Source organism: Oratosquilla oratoria, chromosome 10 (assembly GCF_046742065.1).
Source record: "Oratosquilla oratoria isolate Oo_2021 chromosome 10, ASM4674206v1, whole genome shotgun sequence".
Lineage (NCBI taxonomy): Eukaryota > Metazoa > Arthropoda > Malacostraca > Stomatopoda > Squillidae > Oratosquilla > Oratosquilla oratoria.
In genome coordinates, this window is record NC_134786.1 from 25,738,212 (window position 1) to 25,755,392 (window position 17,181).

Consider the following 17,181-nt stretch of genomic DNA (forward strand, 5'->3'; position numbering starts at 1 on the left):
TGTCGCGGCTCGTGCCGCTTAAATTCTTCTTATCGGCTTAAGAAACCTGCACAGCGAAGCTATAGCGATAATCCCATACCACACTCCTGGTCATATGGCCATTTCCCGAAGGTTGAGTGTGGTTTGAATTTTCCGCCAAAATCATCGGAAATTTAAAATTCCCGGCTCTGTGCAGGCATGCGCATTGTCGACCCCACCTCCCCCTCCCTATCCCCTCCCTTCTTACCCGGCTAGCTCGAGCCGGGCGTCGCGTCACTTCAATGAGAAATGAAGGCTTCGCCTGTGGGAGGAGGGAGGGACCCTAAATCTGTGCAGGTTTCTTAAGCCGATAAAAACAATTTAAGCGGCACGAGCCGCGACAAAGAAATATTATCGGCTGAAAGAAACCTGCACAGCGAAGCTATGCATGAGACGAGGACAGGTGGGAGGAGAGGTGAAGCCTGAATCAAACCGTTATTACGTGTATCTTTCCTATGGGAGACTTATTCATTTTATCACTCAGTAGAGGGGAGAAAGAAACGTCAAGTACCCACGCCGAAGAATGTGACATGCACAACATTGCACTGTTCACACAATGCGTAAATTATACGAAATTTGTATCCTGTTCAACGGTTCCTGGCCCCTCCCCACTCCTCGGTCGCCCTTTGCCCCCTCCACTTTTTTTTATTTTTTTAGATGAGAGGGGTGGAGCCGTTTCCATGGCGACACATGGGACAGGGGCGACCGAGTGGTAGAGACACCGTGTCCCCAAGGGAGTTGTCGATGTCCAGTCCCTAGGTCCCGCACCCGCTCCACAGAGTGGGTGCGAAGAAACTCCAGCGATGCCACAAAGTCCCTGATGCTGTGGGCGTGCGGGGCATGGCCCGGGTCGGCTCTCTCCCAAAAAGCGGAAGGGCAGGTGCGCCCGGGACCTCGGGGTTAGGGGAATCCTAAATCTCGAGTTGTAGAAGAGATGATCCTCAGAAATCTCTTCCGTGTGGTCCACGTAGTCTTCGAACGCACGGATCGGGCGCAGTGGATGTGGGCGTCCTCCCTCCCGGAAGGATTGTATTCTGAGAGGGCCGATCATGTCGTCCGCTCGGCCGTTCCTGGCCAGGAATGTTGGTGATGGAGAGAGGGTTAGGGCCGAGCTGTCCTCCTCCAGTTTGGAGACGGACGGGTGGCGGATGATTGCCGCCAGCTGTGAAGCCCTGTAGTCCGTAGTCAAGGAGAGCAGAAAGGCGACGCGTCGAGGAAAGTGTTCTTCCTCCATAATGGCCCTTTCGAACGCCAGGTACTGCAGAACACGATGCAAGGACCAGGCCAGGACCGGTTGATGTCTCGGCTCTCTCGAGGCGCTGATCCCCTTCATTAGGAGGGTTCACGCCCTCTGTGGCACTCGGATGTTCATGCCAAAGCGTAGCGGATCAGTGAGGGCTGTATAGTGAGGCAAGATAGTCGCCGGTGCCCTGTTGGTGGAGGTAGCCAGCCAAGTCAGGAAGTCCGGGACCATGCTGGCGGAGATGGTCACCATCGCGCGTCTCCGAAGGCAGTTCCGGAATCTCCGTCAGCAGGACCCACACTGCCGCACTGAGGACGGAAGGTGAGCTCTGAGCATCTTGTCTGCTGCCTCTGTAGAGAAGAGTTGGCTGAGAGCTCCCCGTAGAAACTCCAATTATCAAGTTGGAGTGACGCTTGGAGAGGCGCGGTAAGGCTGTTGGCTAGGCAGGCTGACCCCAGTAGAAGGGGAGAAGGGCCCCATCTCATTAGCTCCCCGAACAACGGCTGGGTTGGCCAGTAGGGAGCTATCAGGAGGACCTGACCCTTGAAGGATCTGAGGGTCTGCAGCACCTTCAGTAGGACTAGTGTCGCTGGAGGAGGAAAATGAATACATACCTCCAGCTGTTCCAGTCCTCCGTGAAGGCGTCTGGGCCTCCTGTGCGTGTCCTTTGGATGCAGGTGAGGTAAAGGGGGAGCTGGGTCGTGTTTGGGGAGGCAAACAGGTCCACCTCTGGGGTGCCGTAGCGGAGGGAGAACGACTCGAACACTTGTGGGCGTAGTTGCTACACTACGTAGATCTCTTGAAACCTGGATAGAGCGACCGGCGTAGGGCCCCCGACCGAAGCCAGGGACGCAACAAGCTGTGGAGTGCTGAGGGTATCGGCCCGGGCAGGTCACGCGGGAGAAGCAGTATGCTCCTGTCGACCTCCCGTACCAGCCGTCGGCGCCCCAAGCGGCTCAGTGGAAGGGCCGGGGTCGCGAAGTTGAGGCAACCCCCCCCCCCCGCCACCGAAGGAGGGAGGACGTGTGAGAGAAGCACGCTCTTTTGGCGCAGGGGAGCACCCGAAGGACGCTGACTGTGTCCCACTCAATCCCGAGCCCATAAAGTCTCTGTGTGGTAGCAAGGGCAGACCCGTCCCAGTCCACCCCGAACTCCACGTCCGCCAACACACTCAGAGCCACTGAGATGTCGGCCGATGCACCCTCCCCGGTGGGCAAATGCATCAACTAGCCGTCTAGGAACATGAGTGTGGAGACGCTTGCTTCCGTTCAACGTACGCCTACCACTCTCACTAGTTTCGTGAAGATCCTCGGGGTAAGCGAGAAACCGAAAGGGAGTATGCGAGGCCAAGTTCGTTTCCGAGCGACCTCGTCCGTGGGCGTTAGTCAAGAGGCTTCGTCCTGGGTGAAGACGTTCCCTGAGCGTCTCCCACGAAGACGGGCCTGGACCCTCGGTATGTATCCAACTCACCTCAAGTCTTCCCGCGGGAAGTCCTCGAAGCCCGTGGCGAGCGTCTTCATCCAATAGTGTGCTATGGCAATTTGTGACGTCTCATCACCCACAAGCGGACTTCTATATGTTTAATACCTAGTGACATCATGTGATTATACTGTGACGTCACCGGATTGATCATGGCGCCATAGGATCGTCTCGTGACGTCACAGGGACACAAATTGACGTCATAGGACTACATGGTGACGTCAATTTATCACATAATGACGTCATCTTATCATACCGTGACATCACTGAGTCACAGTGAGCGTTGAAATAAATTTTGACATGGTAAAATTCTGGACCATCATGACTGTAGATTAAATTAAGTTGAGTAGGAAAAGTCATGTTCATGTTGACCTGAGTCACAGTGGGCGTTGAATTAGTTTAACATGGTAAAATTCTTGACCATCATGACTACAGATTAGCTTAAGTTGAATAGGAAAAGTCATCTTCATTTCGACCTAAGTCACAGTGAGCGTCGAAATTAATTTTAACATGGTAAAATTCTCGACCATCATGACTGTAGATTAAATTAAGTTGAATAGGAAAAGTCATGTTCATGTCGACCTGAGTCACAGTGGGCGTTGAATTAATTTAACATGGTAAAATTCTTGACCATCATGACTACAGATTAGCTAAAGTTGAATAGGAAAAGTCATGGTCATTTCGACCTAAGTCACAGTGAGCGTCGAAATCAATTTTAACATGGTAAAATTCTCGACCATCATGACTGTAGATTAGCTCAAGTTGAATAAGAAAAGTCATGTCCATTTCCACCTGAGTCACGGTGAGCGTCGAAATTAATTTTAACATGGTAAAATTCTCGACCATCATGACTGTAGATTAGCTCAAGTTGAATAGGAAAAGTCATGGTCATTTCGACCTGAGTCACAGTGAGCGTTGAAATTAATTTTAACATGGTAAAGTTCTTGACCATCATGACTATAGATTAGCTTAAGGTGAATAGGAAAAGTCATGTCCATTTCGACCTGTTTTTTTTTTTTCCAAGGTCAAGGCATTTTATTTATGTAATACCTAGCACTTTGCGCCAACTTAAACTACTATTTAAAACTGATTTTCCTCTTCTCATTACACTAAATGATTGCAGTTTCTTCGAACTAATTTATACTCAATTCAATTCAATTCAATAAGTTTATTGTTGATGTACAACAAAGGAGAGAGTTGGGTCTTGCCAACTAACCCCTATACATTTTATGTTTAATTTGTTTGTTACAGTTTTATCAAAAATAAATGTTTATATTATAATATCACAGTTGTATTTAACATTTGAAAGCAAACATTGGATGTTTTTTAACAATTTTAGTTAAGATATCATTATTTATGTAATAGCATATGAGCTCATTGAGGTTCCATTGTCCCTGTGGTCTAAATTCATCGATTTTTGGGCAATACTGTACATAATGTTGTAGTGAATGTCCTCCCGGCCTTGCACATAAAGTGCAGGGCTCAGGTTCAGCTTCCCTGTACACCTCCCAGTAATATTTATATCCAAGTCTGAGTCTCATAGTGACTAAATCCATTTGGGAACTATGTCTACCATATGGATATTCCTCTGTATTATTTAATACTGCCTTATAATGCCTGCTACTTACACTACCCTTCTCGCAACATTTATCTAGGTCTATATCCATGTTAGCAATAACATTTGTTCTTATTATTGACCTTATATGTTTATATGTGTATTCATTACCAGGAATATTGTTTACATCTCTAATTGCATTTCGTGCAAGACTATCTGCTTTTTCATTATAATACAATCCTATATGGGATGGTACCCATACAAAATAAATATGTGTATTGTTTCTCTCCAGGTTATATATAATATTTAAACATTTGTTAACAACATCACAATCAGCTGGAGAGGAAGATACAAGTTCATATAATGCACTCTGACTATCGACAAAAAAGTATACATTTTTACCCATACTCGCAATAATATGTAAGCCTTCTAAGATAGCATATAGTTCAGTTCTGGTTGATGACAAATTATTTGGTAGTCTTTTTGAAATTTCATAATCTTGAAATTCTTCAGAGGAAGAATATTCCCTTATACACCCCCCACATCCTGTCTTGGTACCCTCAACTGACCCATCACAGTACACATGTACCACCTGTTTCCGTGGGTATTGTGACAATTTGTCAAGAAAATGTGCTTTTAATTCGTATTTATACCATTGTTCCTTTGGTTTACTTAGCTTTTCAATGTCAATTTTTACATTGTATGGATTCCAGGTGGTATAGTAGTTATTTTTTTTTAGGGCATTATATTCGTTCATAATATCAAACTTTCTTAGAACCTTACATAATTTGCGAAGATATGGGTTGTTAGTTACATGATTATCATTATATAATGCTAATATATCTCTTTGGAGAGAGTTTGTACCATTACACACTATACGACATACAGTTCGACTCGTTATTTCTTCTATTCTTAAAATAATACTGGGTAATCTTAACTCTTCTTAATACCTCTATCTTAGTTGTTGTAGCACACCCTAAAATAATTCTCATTGCCTTATTTTGTACGACTTCTAAGCATTTAAGTTGTTGTGTATTGTATTGCACCAACACAAGTGAAGCATAATCTATGAGGGAACATATCACATATATATAAAACATGCGAAGTATAGGTACACCAACACCTGACCCTCTATTTGCTAAGACTTTGAGAGGGGCTAGTCTAGATACACACATATTTTTAACATATTCGATACAATAATTAGCATTTCTATAACCTAATTGTACACCCAAATATTTGTAGTTAAGGACACGCTCAATTTTTTCACCATTTACAGTAGGTTTCCTACACTTTTTCTGTTTAGCTTGAAATTTAGTTTTGTTTTCATTTATGACAAGTCCCATGTATGTACATAGTTTTTCAAGTTCATTCACAGCCTTGCTAAGTGTTTTAGGTGTATCACATTGTATTAGTATGTCATCAGCATATATGATGACTTTGGTACCCTGTGTAAATTCATATCTAGCAATTTTATCCATTAGTATATTGTATAGCATAGGACTTAGAACTCCACCTTGGGGGGTACCTAACTCGAATGTTTCTTCTTCTGATAGTGTTCCCTGTAACCAAACCTTACCTTTTCTATTATACAAATAGTCTTGTATCCATCCTAATAACTTTCCTTTGACTCCCTTCAATACAAGTTCCTCTAGTATAACTTCTTTATTAGCTCTATCAAAGGCACCTTTCAAATCTACATATACTTGACAAGAAGCATTGGTATTAGCTAAGCAATGAACAAAGCAGTCGCTAGTAGCACGTCCCTTCATGAAACCATATAAATTTTCAGACATTTTATCACCCACTTTATAGATTAACCTACGTAAGACAATTCTTTCCATCATTTTGCACAAGCAGCTGGTAAGTGAGATTGGTCGAAATTTCCCATCACTCTTAGGTACAGGTATAATTATGGCTGATTTCCATGCTGGGGGTAACGTACTATTTCTGTAAGACACATTAAACATATCTAGTATGGGATTTTTCCCGTCAATATTCAGTAATGCATTTATAATATTATATGTAAGTCCATCCTCACCAGGGGCTGTTGATTTACCACTTTTGACAGCATATAATAGTTCATCTATTGATATAGGTACACAAGTGTCATCATCCAACTTAACATTATGATTTACTAATTGTAACCTTTGTAACCTATTCTCTGCCAGAGCAATATGATGTCCAACAGGCAGACCAGACAAAGCAGAAGCAGAACTCCATTGTTTAATGAGATCTTTGACCTTTTTTGCAGGATTTGAGTCACTGGTTACTGAAGTTTTCTTACCTTTGATCTTATTAACGTGATACCAAACTTCCTGTATTGATTTGGTGTTACGAATTTTATTTAGAAACTCATCCCAATATTTCTTCATGTCTCTCTTTAGCTCAGACAAATGTTTAGCAACTGTTCCCATAGCTCTCTTGACATCATGATCATTTGGCTGTGCTTGCCATCTACTCTGTAAGGCTGCTATTGTATCCTGACAATTTAATATAACAGGGTCATGTGCATATGATCTCTTTTGATTATGAGTGTGCTTCTGCCTAGTCTTGTTGTTGTCTACATATTCATTAATTACTTTAAGTAATCCCTGATAAATATCATTGGCATCTTGTAAATTAATATTGTTATTACTGTACCATTTCTTAACATTGATCAGGAGCCCAGGAAATTTACTTGAGGGGATGCTTAACCTTTTTCTGTGTACTATGTTGGTTGTGGAGAGGGGGATATATGTCTTAAGGGCAAAGTGGTCACTGAGAAGAGATGATACAACATTAGTTTCACACGTACAAAATGGCATATTAAATAAGGCAACATAATCTAGTCTTCCTCCCTGAACATGTGTAGGGACTTTGGCACCAGTAATTTGTACATTATTATTAGCTTTAAGAAAGGTTACCCACCTTACGCCATTAGTATTAGAAGTCTTAAAACTACCTAGGTCTACATGTCTAGCATTAAGATCACCCAAGAGAATTGTACTTTCTTCTAATATGTGCGGAGGTAAATTATCAATGTACAGGGCACCAGAATGAACATACATATTAGTGATATATATATAGTTATTTGATAAATGTAGACACACAGTGATATATTCTATTCCCCCATTGACTCCTTTCTCCACCAAGGTAACTGGAAGTCCAGACTTAACATAAGTAACCATACCTCTACTGCTTCCATCATCACAACTAAGAATATGTTGATAATATCCTCTGAGTTCATACACCTCTGGTCCAGTTTCCTGTACAGCTATGAAGTCAGGGCTCTGTTGAAGAATATATGCATGTATATCAGTTACCCTATCTCTTAGTCCATTAACATTCCATGTCAATAAATGGAAAATTTTGTTATTCATTGTAGGGTTTTGCATCATTTTGGTGGGGGCCACTGTTTATTGTTCTGGCTATCTAAGACTTCTCTTCTGAAGGCTTCAAATTTCTCTAGAATTAGTTCTATATTCCTAGATAGCTGTTCATAATTTTCGTGTCTCTCCTTATCTCTCTTTTTCAAAATTTCAAGTTTTTCCATGATAGATTCCATATTCTTTGCTTGTTGACAGTTAGCCTTCTGTATTTCTTGATGCACAGTTTCCTTTACTTCTTGATGAACTTTCTGAATGCCTTGATACACAGTTTCCTGTAATTCATGATGTACTTTCTGAATGTCTTGTTGCACAAATTCCTGTACTTCCTGTTGGACTTTTTGTATGTTTTGATGCACTAATTCCTGCACTTCTTTAAATTTAGAGTCTGTGTATTCTTTCATCTTTCTCTCAAGCCTTACTCTATCTGCTCTTAATTCTTCTATACTTTCATTTAACAATGTATTAAGTCTGTCCACTGCTATACTTAGTCGTTCCTGCTCTTTAGCCACTATATTTACTTTATTTGACTGAGTAACGGATAGTGACCTCACCTTAGTTGTAGAATTAGTTGTTGCTTTCTCCTGTTGCAAAGGTGGAAATTCTTCCTGCATTGCTGTGACGTTCCAAGCAGTTCTTGTAGGTGGAGGAGCAGTTTGGTATACAGTAGTGGGTATACTTGGTATACTTGGTGGTAGAGTCTTGTAGCGTGGTTTTTTAGGGCATACTGGAGAACTTGCATTGTGTTGACCTCCACAGTTGCAGCATTTCGGTGGTACAGCTACTTTTTGTTGAATCTTTTCCCAGCACAGTATCTGCATCGCACATATGTAGTTCGACATCGCCAACTTTTGTGTCCCCATTTGCTACACTTTTGACACAGGTCTGGCTCTGGAACATAGGGAGCAACTCTCTTCCTTCCAACACCGATGATGTGAGTTTCTGTGTCAATAGGTCCTGATACTGCTCCTAGGAGTTGTGGCCTTGGATTTTTCCCAACCATCCGTCGTTTTAGCCACTGGAATCCTGGTGGACACTGTAATAAATTGACATTTATATAAGTAGGTACGTCAAAAATGACCACAGTACGTTGTAAGCCAGTTATAGGTTTCATTACTTGTCCCTGGAAGCCATCTGTTATCATGGTGTTATATTGCTGACCATTGATTAATGTGATATATGGTGCATTCCTCCCTTCCTTAAAGAGTGGCCTACAGTCAGGGTGTTGTTTTAATAGTGTCATATACCAGGTATATTTGTTTTCCAGAGAGAGGTTACATTTTTCTGGAAATGTTATAAGTCTTTCCTTACCAGTGGACGTGGTGATGTCCCCGACTATATCTTGATTCACATCAGCTGCTTTAGTGTCTGCGGTGTTATTTTCTTCAATTATCAAGTCCTGGTCCATGCCGGCTGCTTCTATTGCAGTCATTAAGGGATCTTTCGTGGTGGCAGATTTAGCTTGGTCTTCAGTCTTTCCACTAACCTTCAATCTCTTGGCACGGGAACCGGCATTGTTGACACTGTCGTTCAAGTTTTCAGCTATCTCGGTCCAGCCCTTCACTTCTACTCCCTGTGTTGACGTCTAATTTATACTCATTTTAACTAACACTAGACTCCCTAAGTCTAAAGTTCTTTTGTGTTTTACTTGGGGGTGGAACATCAGGTAAGTCATCTTTAAACTCAAGCCAAGTGAAGTTGATAAGAGGTTGGCTGTGGCTCATGAGAAGGGCTGGGTGATTTTTTTTTTTTTTTTTTTTTTTTTTAAGAAACCTGGAAGGAGGGTGGTGCCGTGAGGCGTTAGAAGACCATTGAAGCTCGGAGGTATGGGGCTGCCGAGGCCTGATGATCCTCGGGGAGCCACCCTCCGTATCATAAGACACGTCCCCTTGTCCTCCAAGAGGCCCGGGTTCTTACCACGGACGACTTGAGGACGTATGGGGAACGGAGTACGAGTGGAAAAGGTCAAAGTCTACGCCTAGGGCCTGACAAAGAAAGTTATAAGGCGTTAAAGGACCATTATTGGTCGAAGGTATGGGGCTGCCGAGGCCTGATGACCCTCGGGGCGTCACCCTCCGTATCATAGGACACGTCCCCCTGTCCTCCGAGAGGCCCGGATTCTTACCACGGACGACTCGAAGACGTATGGGGAACGGATTACGAGTGGAAAAGGTCAAAGTCTACGCCTAGGGCCTCACAAAGGGAGCCATTAAGGCGTTAGAGGACCATTATTGGTCGGATGTATGGGGCTGCCGAGAGGCCTGATGACCCTGGGGGGCACCCCCTCCGTACCATAGGACACGTCCCCTTGTCTTCCGAGAGGCCCGGGTTCTTACCGCGGACGACCCGAAGACGTATGGGGAACGGATTGCGATCGTATAAGGTCAAAGTCTACGCCTAGGGCCTGACGAAGCAAGCTATGAGGCTGTTAGAGGACCATTGATGACCGGAGGTTTGAGGCTGCCGAGAGGCCTGATGACCCTGGGGGGCGCCACACTCCGTACCATAAGACACGTCCCCCCGTCTTCAAAGAGGCCCGGGTTCTTACCACGGACGGCCTGGAGACGGGGACGTATTGCGATCGTATATGGTCAAAGTCTACGCCTAGGGCCTGATACAAACCGTGAGGCAATAGAGGACTGATGATGGTCGGAGGTATGGCGCTGCCGAGAGGCCTGATGACCCTGGGGGGCGCCACACTCCGTACCATAAGACACGTCCCCCTGTCTTCAATCTTCAAAGAGGCCCGGGTTCTTACCACGGACGGCCTGGAGACGGGGACGTATTACGATCGTATATGGTCAAAGTCTACGCCTAGGGCCTGATACAACCCGTGAGGCAATAGAGGACCGATGATGGTCGGAGGTATGGCGCTGCCGAGAGGCCTGATGACCCTGGGGGGCGCCACACTCCGTACCATAAGACACGTCCCCCTGTCTTCAAAGAGGCCCGGGTTCTTACCACGGACGGCCTGGAGACGGACGTATTGCGATCGTATATGGTCAAAGTCTACGCCTAGGGCCTGATACAAACCGTGAGGCAATAGAGGACCGATGATGGTCAGAGGTATGGGGCTGCCGAGAGGCCTGATGACCCTGGGGGGCGCCACACTCCGTACCATAAGACACGTCCCCTGTCCTCCGAGAGGACCCGGGTTGTTTACCAGGGACGGCTCGAAGACGGGGACGGATTGTGCTCGTATAAAATCAAAGTCGAAGAATGGGACAAACCAGCAGCCAAGCGGAAAGCGATAAAACTAACAGACGATTAACCAGCAGGAAACGGGACCGCCTGCTCCCATGTGGGCAGCGAGTTAACCACTCGGTCCCGTTTCCGCGATCTAAGTGACGCGACGCCCGGCTCGAGCTAGCCGGGTAAGAAGGGAGGGGATAGGGAGGGGGAGGTGGGGTCGACAATGCGCATGCCTGCACAGAGCCGGGAATTTTAAATTTCCGATGATTTTGGCGGAAAATTCAAACCACACTCAACCTTCGGGAAATGGCCATATGACCAGGAGTGTGGTATGGGATTATCGCTATAGCTTCGCTGTGCAGGTTTCTTTCAGCCGATAAATCGATTGTAGAACGTATAACAACATACATGCGAGGCCGAGGTCGTTTCCGAGCGACCTCGTCCGTGGGCGTTAGTCAAGAGGCTTCGTCTTGGGTGAAGACGTTCCCTGAGCGTCTCCCGCTAAGACGGGCCTGGACCCTCGGTATGTATCCAACTCACCCCAAGTCTTCCCGCGGGAAGTCCTAGAAGCCCGTGGCGAGCGTCCTCATCCAATAGTGTGCTATGGCAGTTTGTGACGTCTCATCACCCACAAGCTGACTTCCATATGTTTAATACCTAGTGACATCATGTGATTATACTGTGACGTCACCGGATTTAATCATGGCGTCATAGGATCGCCTCGTGACGTCACAGGGACACAAACTGACGTCCTAGGACTACATCGTGACGTCATTTTATCACATAATGACGTCATCTTATCACACCGTGACATCACTATCGCATATTGACGTTACCTGATCACATCGTGAACTATTATCATATCGTGGCATCATGTAATCATATCGCGACGACACCAACAAAATGACGTCACAGGACCCCCATCGTGACGTCATATGTTTTCATTGTAATTCCACTGGACCATACAGTAATGATACAGAATTAGTGATGTCACATGGTCACATCGTGATGCCCCAGGGTTACATCACTACGTCACAGGGTCACATTGTGATGTTACAGCATCACGTGACGTCACAGGATCACATCACGGCGTCATAGGATCACATCATGACGTCACAGAAACACATCGTGACATCCAAGAATCATATAGTGACTTCAAAGGATCACTGACGTCACAGGATCACATTATGATATAGCGAGGTGTCATTTCCTGGGTGCCTGGACAGCCTAGTAGTGCGGAGTCCAGATCGAGACGTCAAATGATGTCATTCAGGTGATGAGAGGACCCAGTACTGAAGAGCGTTTCCACCAGGCGAGACCCCCTCTTTGCTGAATAAAATCCCTCGCCGCTACACAAGGGGGATGTATGTAAGGTCATACCATGAGAAGGGGCGGATCTCGTAAGAGTCCGTCGTGGTAGGAGGATAAGGTAAAGATGAACGGAGATGGTCCTCCACCCCGTCCCCCAACCCGACGGTCGTCTGATTGGTGGTGGTGGTGGGGGGGGGTCCTCATGAGAGGGGCCTTTCAGTCCTATACCCGCCGCCGGCGCGGAGGGGCGGAGGGAAGGACCAGAAGGGAGTGTGGGAGGTGGGGCCGGAGCCGGAGGCTCGTTAGAAGGCTGCTCTGGAGGGGGGGGGGGGATGATCCGGTCTGCGCGGCCTGAAAGGCCGGATAGCGAGATAGGGCAGAGTCGAAGACGGGGCTATCAGGGACGGAAGGAGGGTGGTGCCGTGACCGGGATGTGGAGGGTGTGGACGAGCTGAGCGTCCTAGGCCTCTTGGGAGAGATAGAACTCTTTCTCGAGCGGGACTTCCTGTTGGGTCTACGTGAGCGGCTCCGGGAGGAAGGTGGGCTCACGGACCCGCCCGAAAAGGCAAGCCATAAGGTGTTAGAGAGCCACGGCCTGAGTCTTGGCTTTGGCCTGGGCCTGGGTCTTGGCCTGGGTCTTGGCCTGGGCCTGGGCCTGGGCCTGGGCCTGGGCCTGGGCCTGAGCCTGGGCTTCGGCCTCGGCCTCGGCCTGGGCTCCGGCTTCGGCCTGGGCTTCGGCCTCGGCCTGGGCTTGGGCTTCGGCCTGGGCCTGAGCCTGGGCTTCGGCCTGGGCCTGAGCCTGGGCTTCGGCCTCGGACTGGGCTCCGGCTTCGGCCTGGGCTTCGGCCTCGGCCTGGGCTCCGGCTTCGGCCTGGGCTTCGGCCTTGGTCTGGGGCCTCGGCTTCGGTCTGTGCCCTGGCCTGGTCCTTGGCCTCGGCCTGGATCTCGGCCTGGGTCTGGAACCTGGGGTTGCCGAGAGGCCTGATGACCCTCGGGGGCGCCACCCTACGTACCATAAGACACGTCCCCCTGTCCCCCGAGAGGACCCGGGTTGTTTACCAGGCACGACTCGGAGACAGGGACGGATTACGAGTGGAAAAGGTCACAGTCCACGCCTAGGGCCTGACGATGCAAGCCGTGAGGCGTTAGAGGACCATTGATGGTCGGAGGTATGGGGCTGCCGAGAGGCCTGATGACCCTCGGGGGCGCCACCCTCCGTACCATAAGACACGTCCCCCTGTCCTCCGAGAGGCCCGGGTTCTTACCACGGACGACCCGAAGACGTATGGGGAACGGGTTACGAGTGGAAAAGGTCAAAGTCTACGCCTAGGGCCTGACGATGCAAGCTGTGAGGCGTTAGAGGACCATTGATGGTCGGAGGTATGGGGCTGCCGAGAGCCCTGATGACCCTCGGGGGCGCCACCCTCCGTACCATAAGACACGTCCCCCTGTCCTCCGAGAGGACCCGGGTTGTTTACCAGGGACGACTCGGAAATAGGGACGGATTGCGAGCGTATAAGGTCAAAGTCTACGCCTAGGGCCTGGCGATGCAAGCCGTGAGGCGTTAGAGGACCATTGATCGTAGGAGGTATGGGGCCGCCGAGAGGCCAGACGACCCCCGGGGGCGCCCCCCTCCGCAGCACCAGACTCGCAGCAATGGGCACAAACCGGACCAAATAGATTTAAGAAGGCAACAACTGGTTCACTAATAGGGTGGTCGAAGAATGGGACAAACCGGCAACCATGCAGAAAGCGCTGAAACTATCAGTTGATTAACAAGCAGGAAACAGACTCACCGGCGAAAAACCAAAGGCCGGCTGCGGGTATACCGCTTAGTCCGTTTCCGCGCTAGAAGTGACGACTCAGGCGAGCCGGCTATGAAGGGAGGGGTAGGGAGGGGGAGGTGGGGTCGACAATGCGCATGCCTGCACAGAGCCGGGAATTTTAAATTTCTGATGATTCTGGCGGAAAATTCCAACCACACTCAACCTTCGGGAAGTGGCCATATGACCAGGAGTGTGGTGTGGGATTTTCGCTATAGCTTCGCTGTGCAGGTTTCTTCCAGCCGATAAAAGCTTTATTTAAATATGAAAGGCGGCATCTAAGGGTAGCGCCGGTGCTACCGACCAATGCTGAAGAAGGCGCTGCTTCAATATAAGCGGGGGAGGAGGTATGGGTGAAGCCAAAGGATGGTAAGTACACATCACAGTGGACGAGGGGTGTCGTGACGTAGGTAAACTCGCGGAACAACATCTCTGTCGAGGGAATGCCGCGACATATACTGGATTTTCGTCATATGGTGGATGACGGAGGAGGAAGCGTTGAAGAGAGTCACGACGCTGTAGTGGATGGGGGAGCGAGACCTCGACGAACGCAGCGTCAGAGACGTCCTTCAAGATGGCTGCAGGACAACGCAGTAGGAGACAAAGACGACGAAGAATATGTTGATCTTGAGATCAAGGGTGTGTGTGGTTTGAATGTGGTGAATGTGGTATGGCTATGGGTGTACAGTTGGCACCCCGGCACGGGATCAAAGGTCACCGTCTAGAAGGAGGGCGAATGGGTGTTGGCTAGCGTACGGGGCCAGTGCATATGTCAGTGTGTAAGAGGGAAGGTGTGAGTGATAGAGGCGCAATATAGAAGAAAGAATGTAGATAGTACTTAGGTAGCGTAGGAATTAGATGGCAATACGAATGAAAGAGACGTGTGTTGTATTAAAGTAATTAAACGAAGAGGAAGAACCAGGAACTAACGCGGACAAAGTAAGTGATAAGTCGCCCTGTTATGACACAATGTTTAATTGATTTTACTATCTACTCCTTCATTAATCGCAAAGCCATATAAATTGAAAATTTGCTATGTAAAAAGAAAAAGACACAATATAAGTAGGAACGCATACAGATTTGAATGATATATAATTGAAAAAAATATACAATATAAAATATACGATATACATGAATATTTTCACGTTTTTTTTTACTTTTGTAGCAGGCTGTTTATATGTGTACGAACACAACGGAAAGGGCTCGAATCTCGAAAGAAAATTTTGAAATTCTTTGCAGTAGATTGATTGAAGAACGAAGCACTCATGTAAGTGACACAATGATCGAAGTCAAAGTAAATTTTTTACCGATACAAAGCAAAAGAAATATTAGTCTGTGTGTTTAATATTGACTGAAAATATGATGTCATAACTATTAGTCATGCTTACTTCGTTTCCTTGGTAACTAATGACCTTGTATACTATAATTTCTTATATAATTTGAGCATTAGCATAAAAATATTAATATGATTATATTATTATATACTTGATAAATTAATTTGTAATATTCAATTTCACTAAAATTTCTATATCTTTAAAGTGAAAGATCAATTGCAAATAAATAGGTGGAAGTCGACTGGAACTGTCAGACGATCGGGAGGAACGTAAGGACGGTGCAAATAGTAAACACGAAAATGGTAAGTTGGATATAAAAAGACCCCTGTAATATTACATGTACAGTTATATTTTACCAGTTAGGTTTTTTGTAACCAAAATAAACGCTGAAACTACGTTGGAGTGGGTGGAATTCCATTTAATTGGTTTAGGCAAATGAACTATTAGCTTTAAAGGTGTACGTAGATTCCTAACCTCAGAGTCAGTGACTCAGTCAATGTAGGACATTATTGGATACTCATATATATTTTCATTTACCATTTGAAATTATTCCAAGAATGGTAATACATGACACACGTCAACTATTTTATGTATCAGTACTGGACGCAATAATAATATTTAAAGAGAATAGTTCTTATGTGCCCTTATAATCTTATTTCCTTTGCCTTTAATTTATTGATAAACTGGGCTTGGCTCATTGGTGCACACAGTTTTGCAGTAGTGAGTAGGTTATATGGGGTTTGGGTGGTGTGTCATGCAAGAGACCTAAGGTTAATCAGTACCACTACCTAATTATTATTATTGTTGTTGTTATTGTTATTATAATTATTGTTATTATTATTAATTTTATTATCATCATCATCAGTGCCAAATTTAGACAGAGGCAGGCCCAATGCTATGAAGTTTGGAGTTATGGCGGTCAGTTTATAGTTTCACCCAACCAATGATTTTGATATGTGGCTTATGTGTTAGTGAGAAATGTTGTGATATTAATGATGGTGTACATCATTTCCATTGCAAATGCGTACTTGTCAAGTAATTAATTATTGAAATTATGCACTTAGGCCTACATCTCCCCAACGATCTGGAGGGACCTGTGGGAAATCTGGGTTTTTGGGTAGGGAGCACTAATAAATCGAGTAATGCACATTGGAAAACAGGTATAAAATGAACAAGAACACATAAAGATATAAGAAAAACATAAATTTCACCCTTGAGGTCCAGAGTGTGGTCGGCTAATGCGAGCGGTAACCATGTTTGTTTACCAAGTTACCAATGATTCGAAATATTTGTTGCTATATCTGCTACATTTAGTGAAGGCCACTCCACCTGCGCAGGAATTGCTAACCGTAAACTAACCTAACCTAACCTAACCTATCCTAACTAGCTAGGTCAAACACCACCAGAGGCGCCACTGTCGATGACAAGCACAATAGCGCGTCATTTTAAGTGCACGCCATTAAAACGGCCAAATTTATATATTGCGGGAAATTTCATTCATAAAAATGTTATACGAGTGTAATTACTACGATTGTAGTAAATTTCAAACAATCACATCATCAGTTACATGTCGGTACATAAAAACATAAGATAAACATGTCGGCCTGCATTCAGCAGTAAATTGAAAATTTGTTTGTCTTAGCATGAAAAATGAGCTAAAAAAAATCTAGTGTGTTGGCAACAGACTAAAATGAATTAAAACTACTAGTCTCGCGAATTATTATAATACCAAAACAAAGGCAGGGTGTTATGGAAGAGCTGAGAAATTGGTGGTACTATTTTTTTTTTTTCTATCGGGTCGGATCATCGGATAACAACGTCAAATGCATTGCGACATTTCAACCACTGATGTAGACGTGTA

The 17,181-nt window shown here is 45.8% G+C and overlaps 1 protein-coding gene across 5 annotated transcripts in view; it reads left to right on the forward strand.

Annotated features, from left to right (window-relative positions):
- Positions 1-14,765: 14,765 nt before the first annotated feature.
- Positions 14,766-17,181, forward strand: part of LOC143029170 (dynein light chain roadblock-type 2-like) — a 68,247-nt gene continuing 65,831 nt past the window's right edge. The window contains exons 1-3 of one of the 5 annotated variants that reach the window (XM_076191665.1): positions 14,766-14,925; positions 15,152-15,253; positions 15,551-15,622. In XM_076191665.1, coding sequence (XP_076047780.1) covers positions 15,164-15,253; positions 15,551-15,622 — 162 coding nt within the window. In that variant the 5' untranslated portion in view covers positions 14,766-14,925; positions 15,152-15,163. Of the gene's footprint in view, positions 14,926-15,151; positions 15,254-15,525; positions 15,623-17,181 lie in introns of those variants that run through there. The other 4 variants (XM_076191666.1, XM_076191668.1, XM_076191667.1 and 1 more) reach the window with 4 other exon arrangements.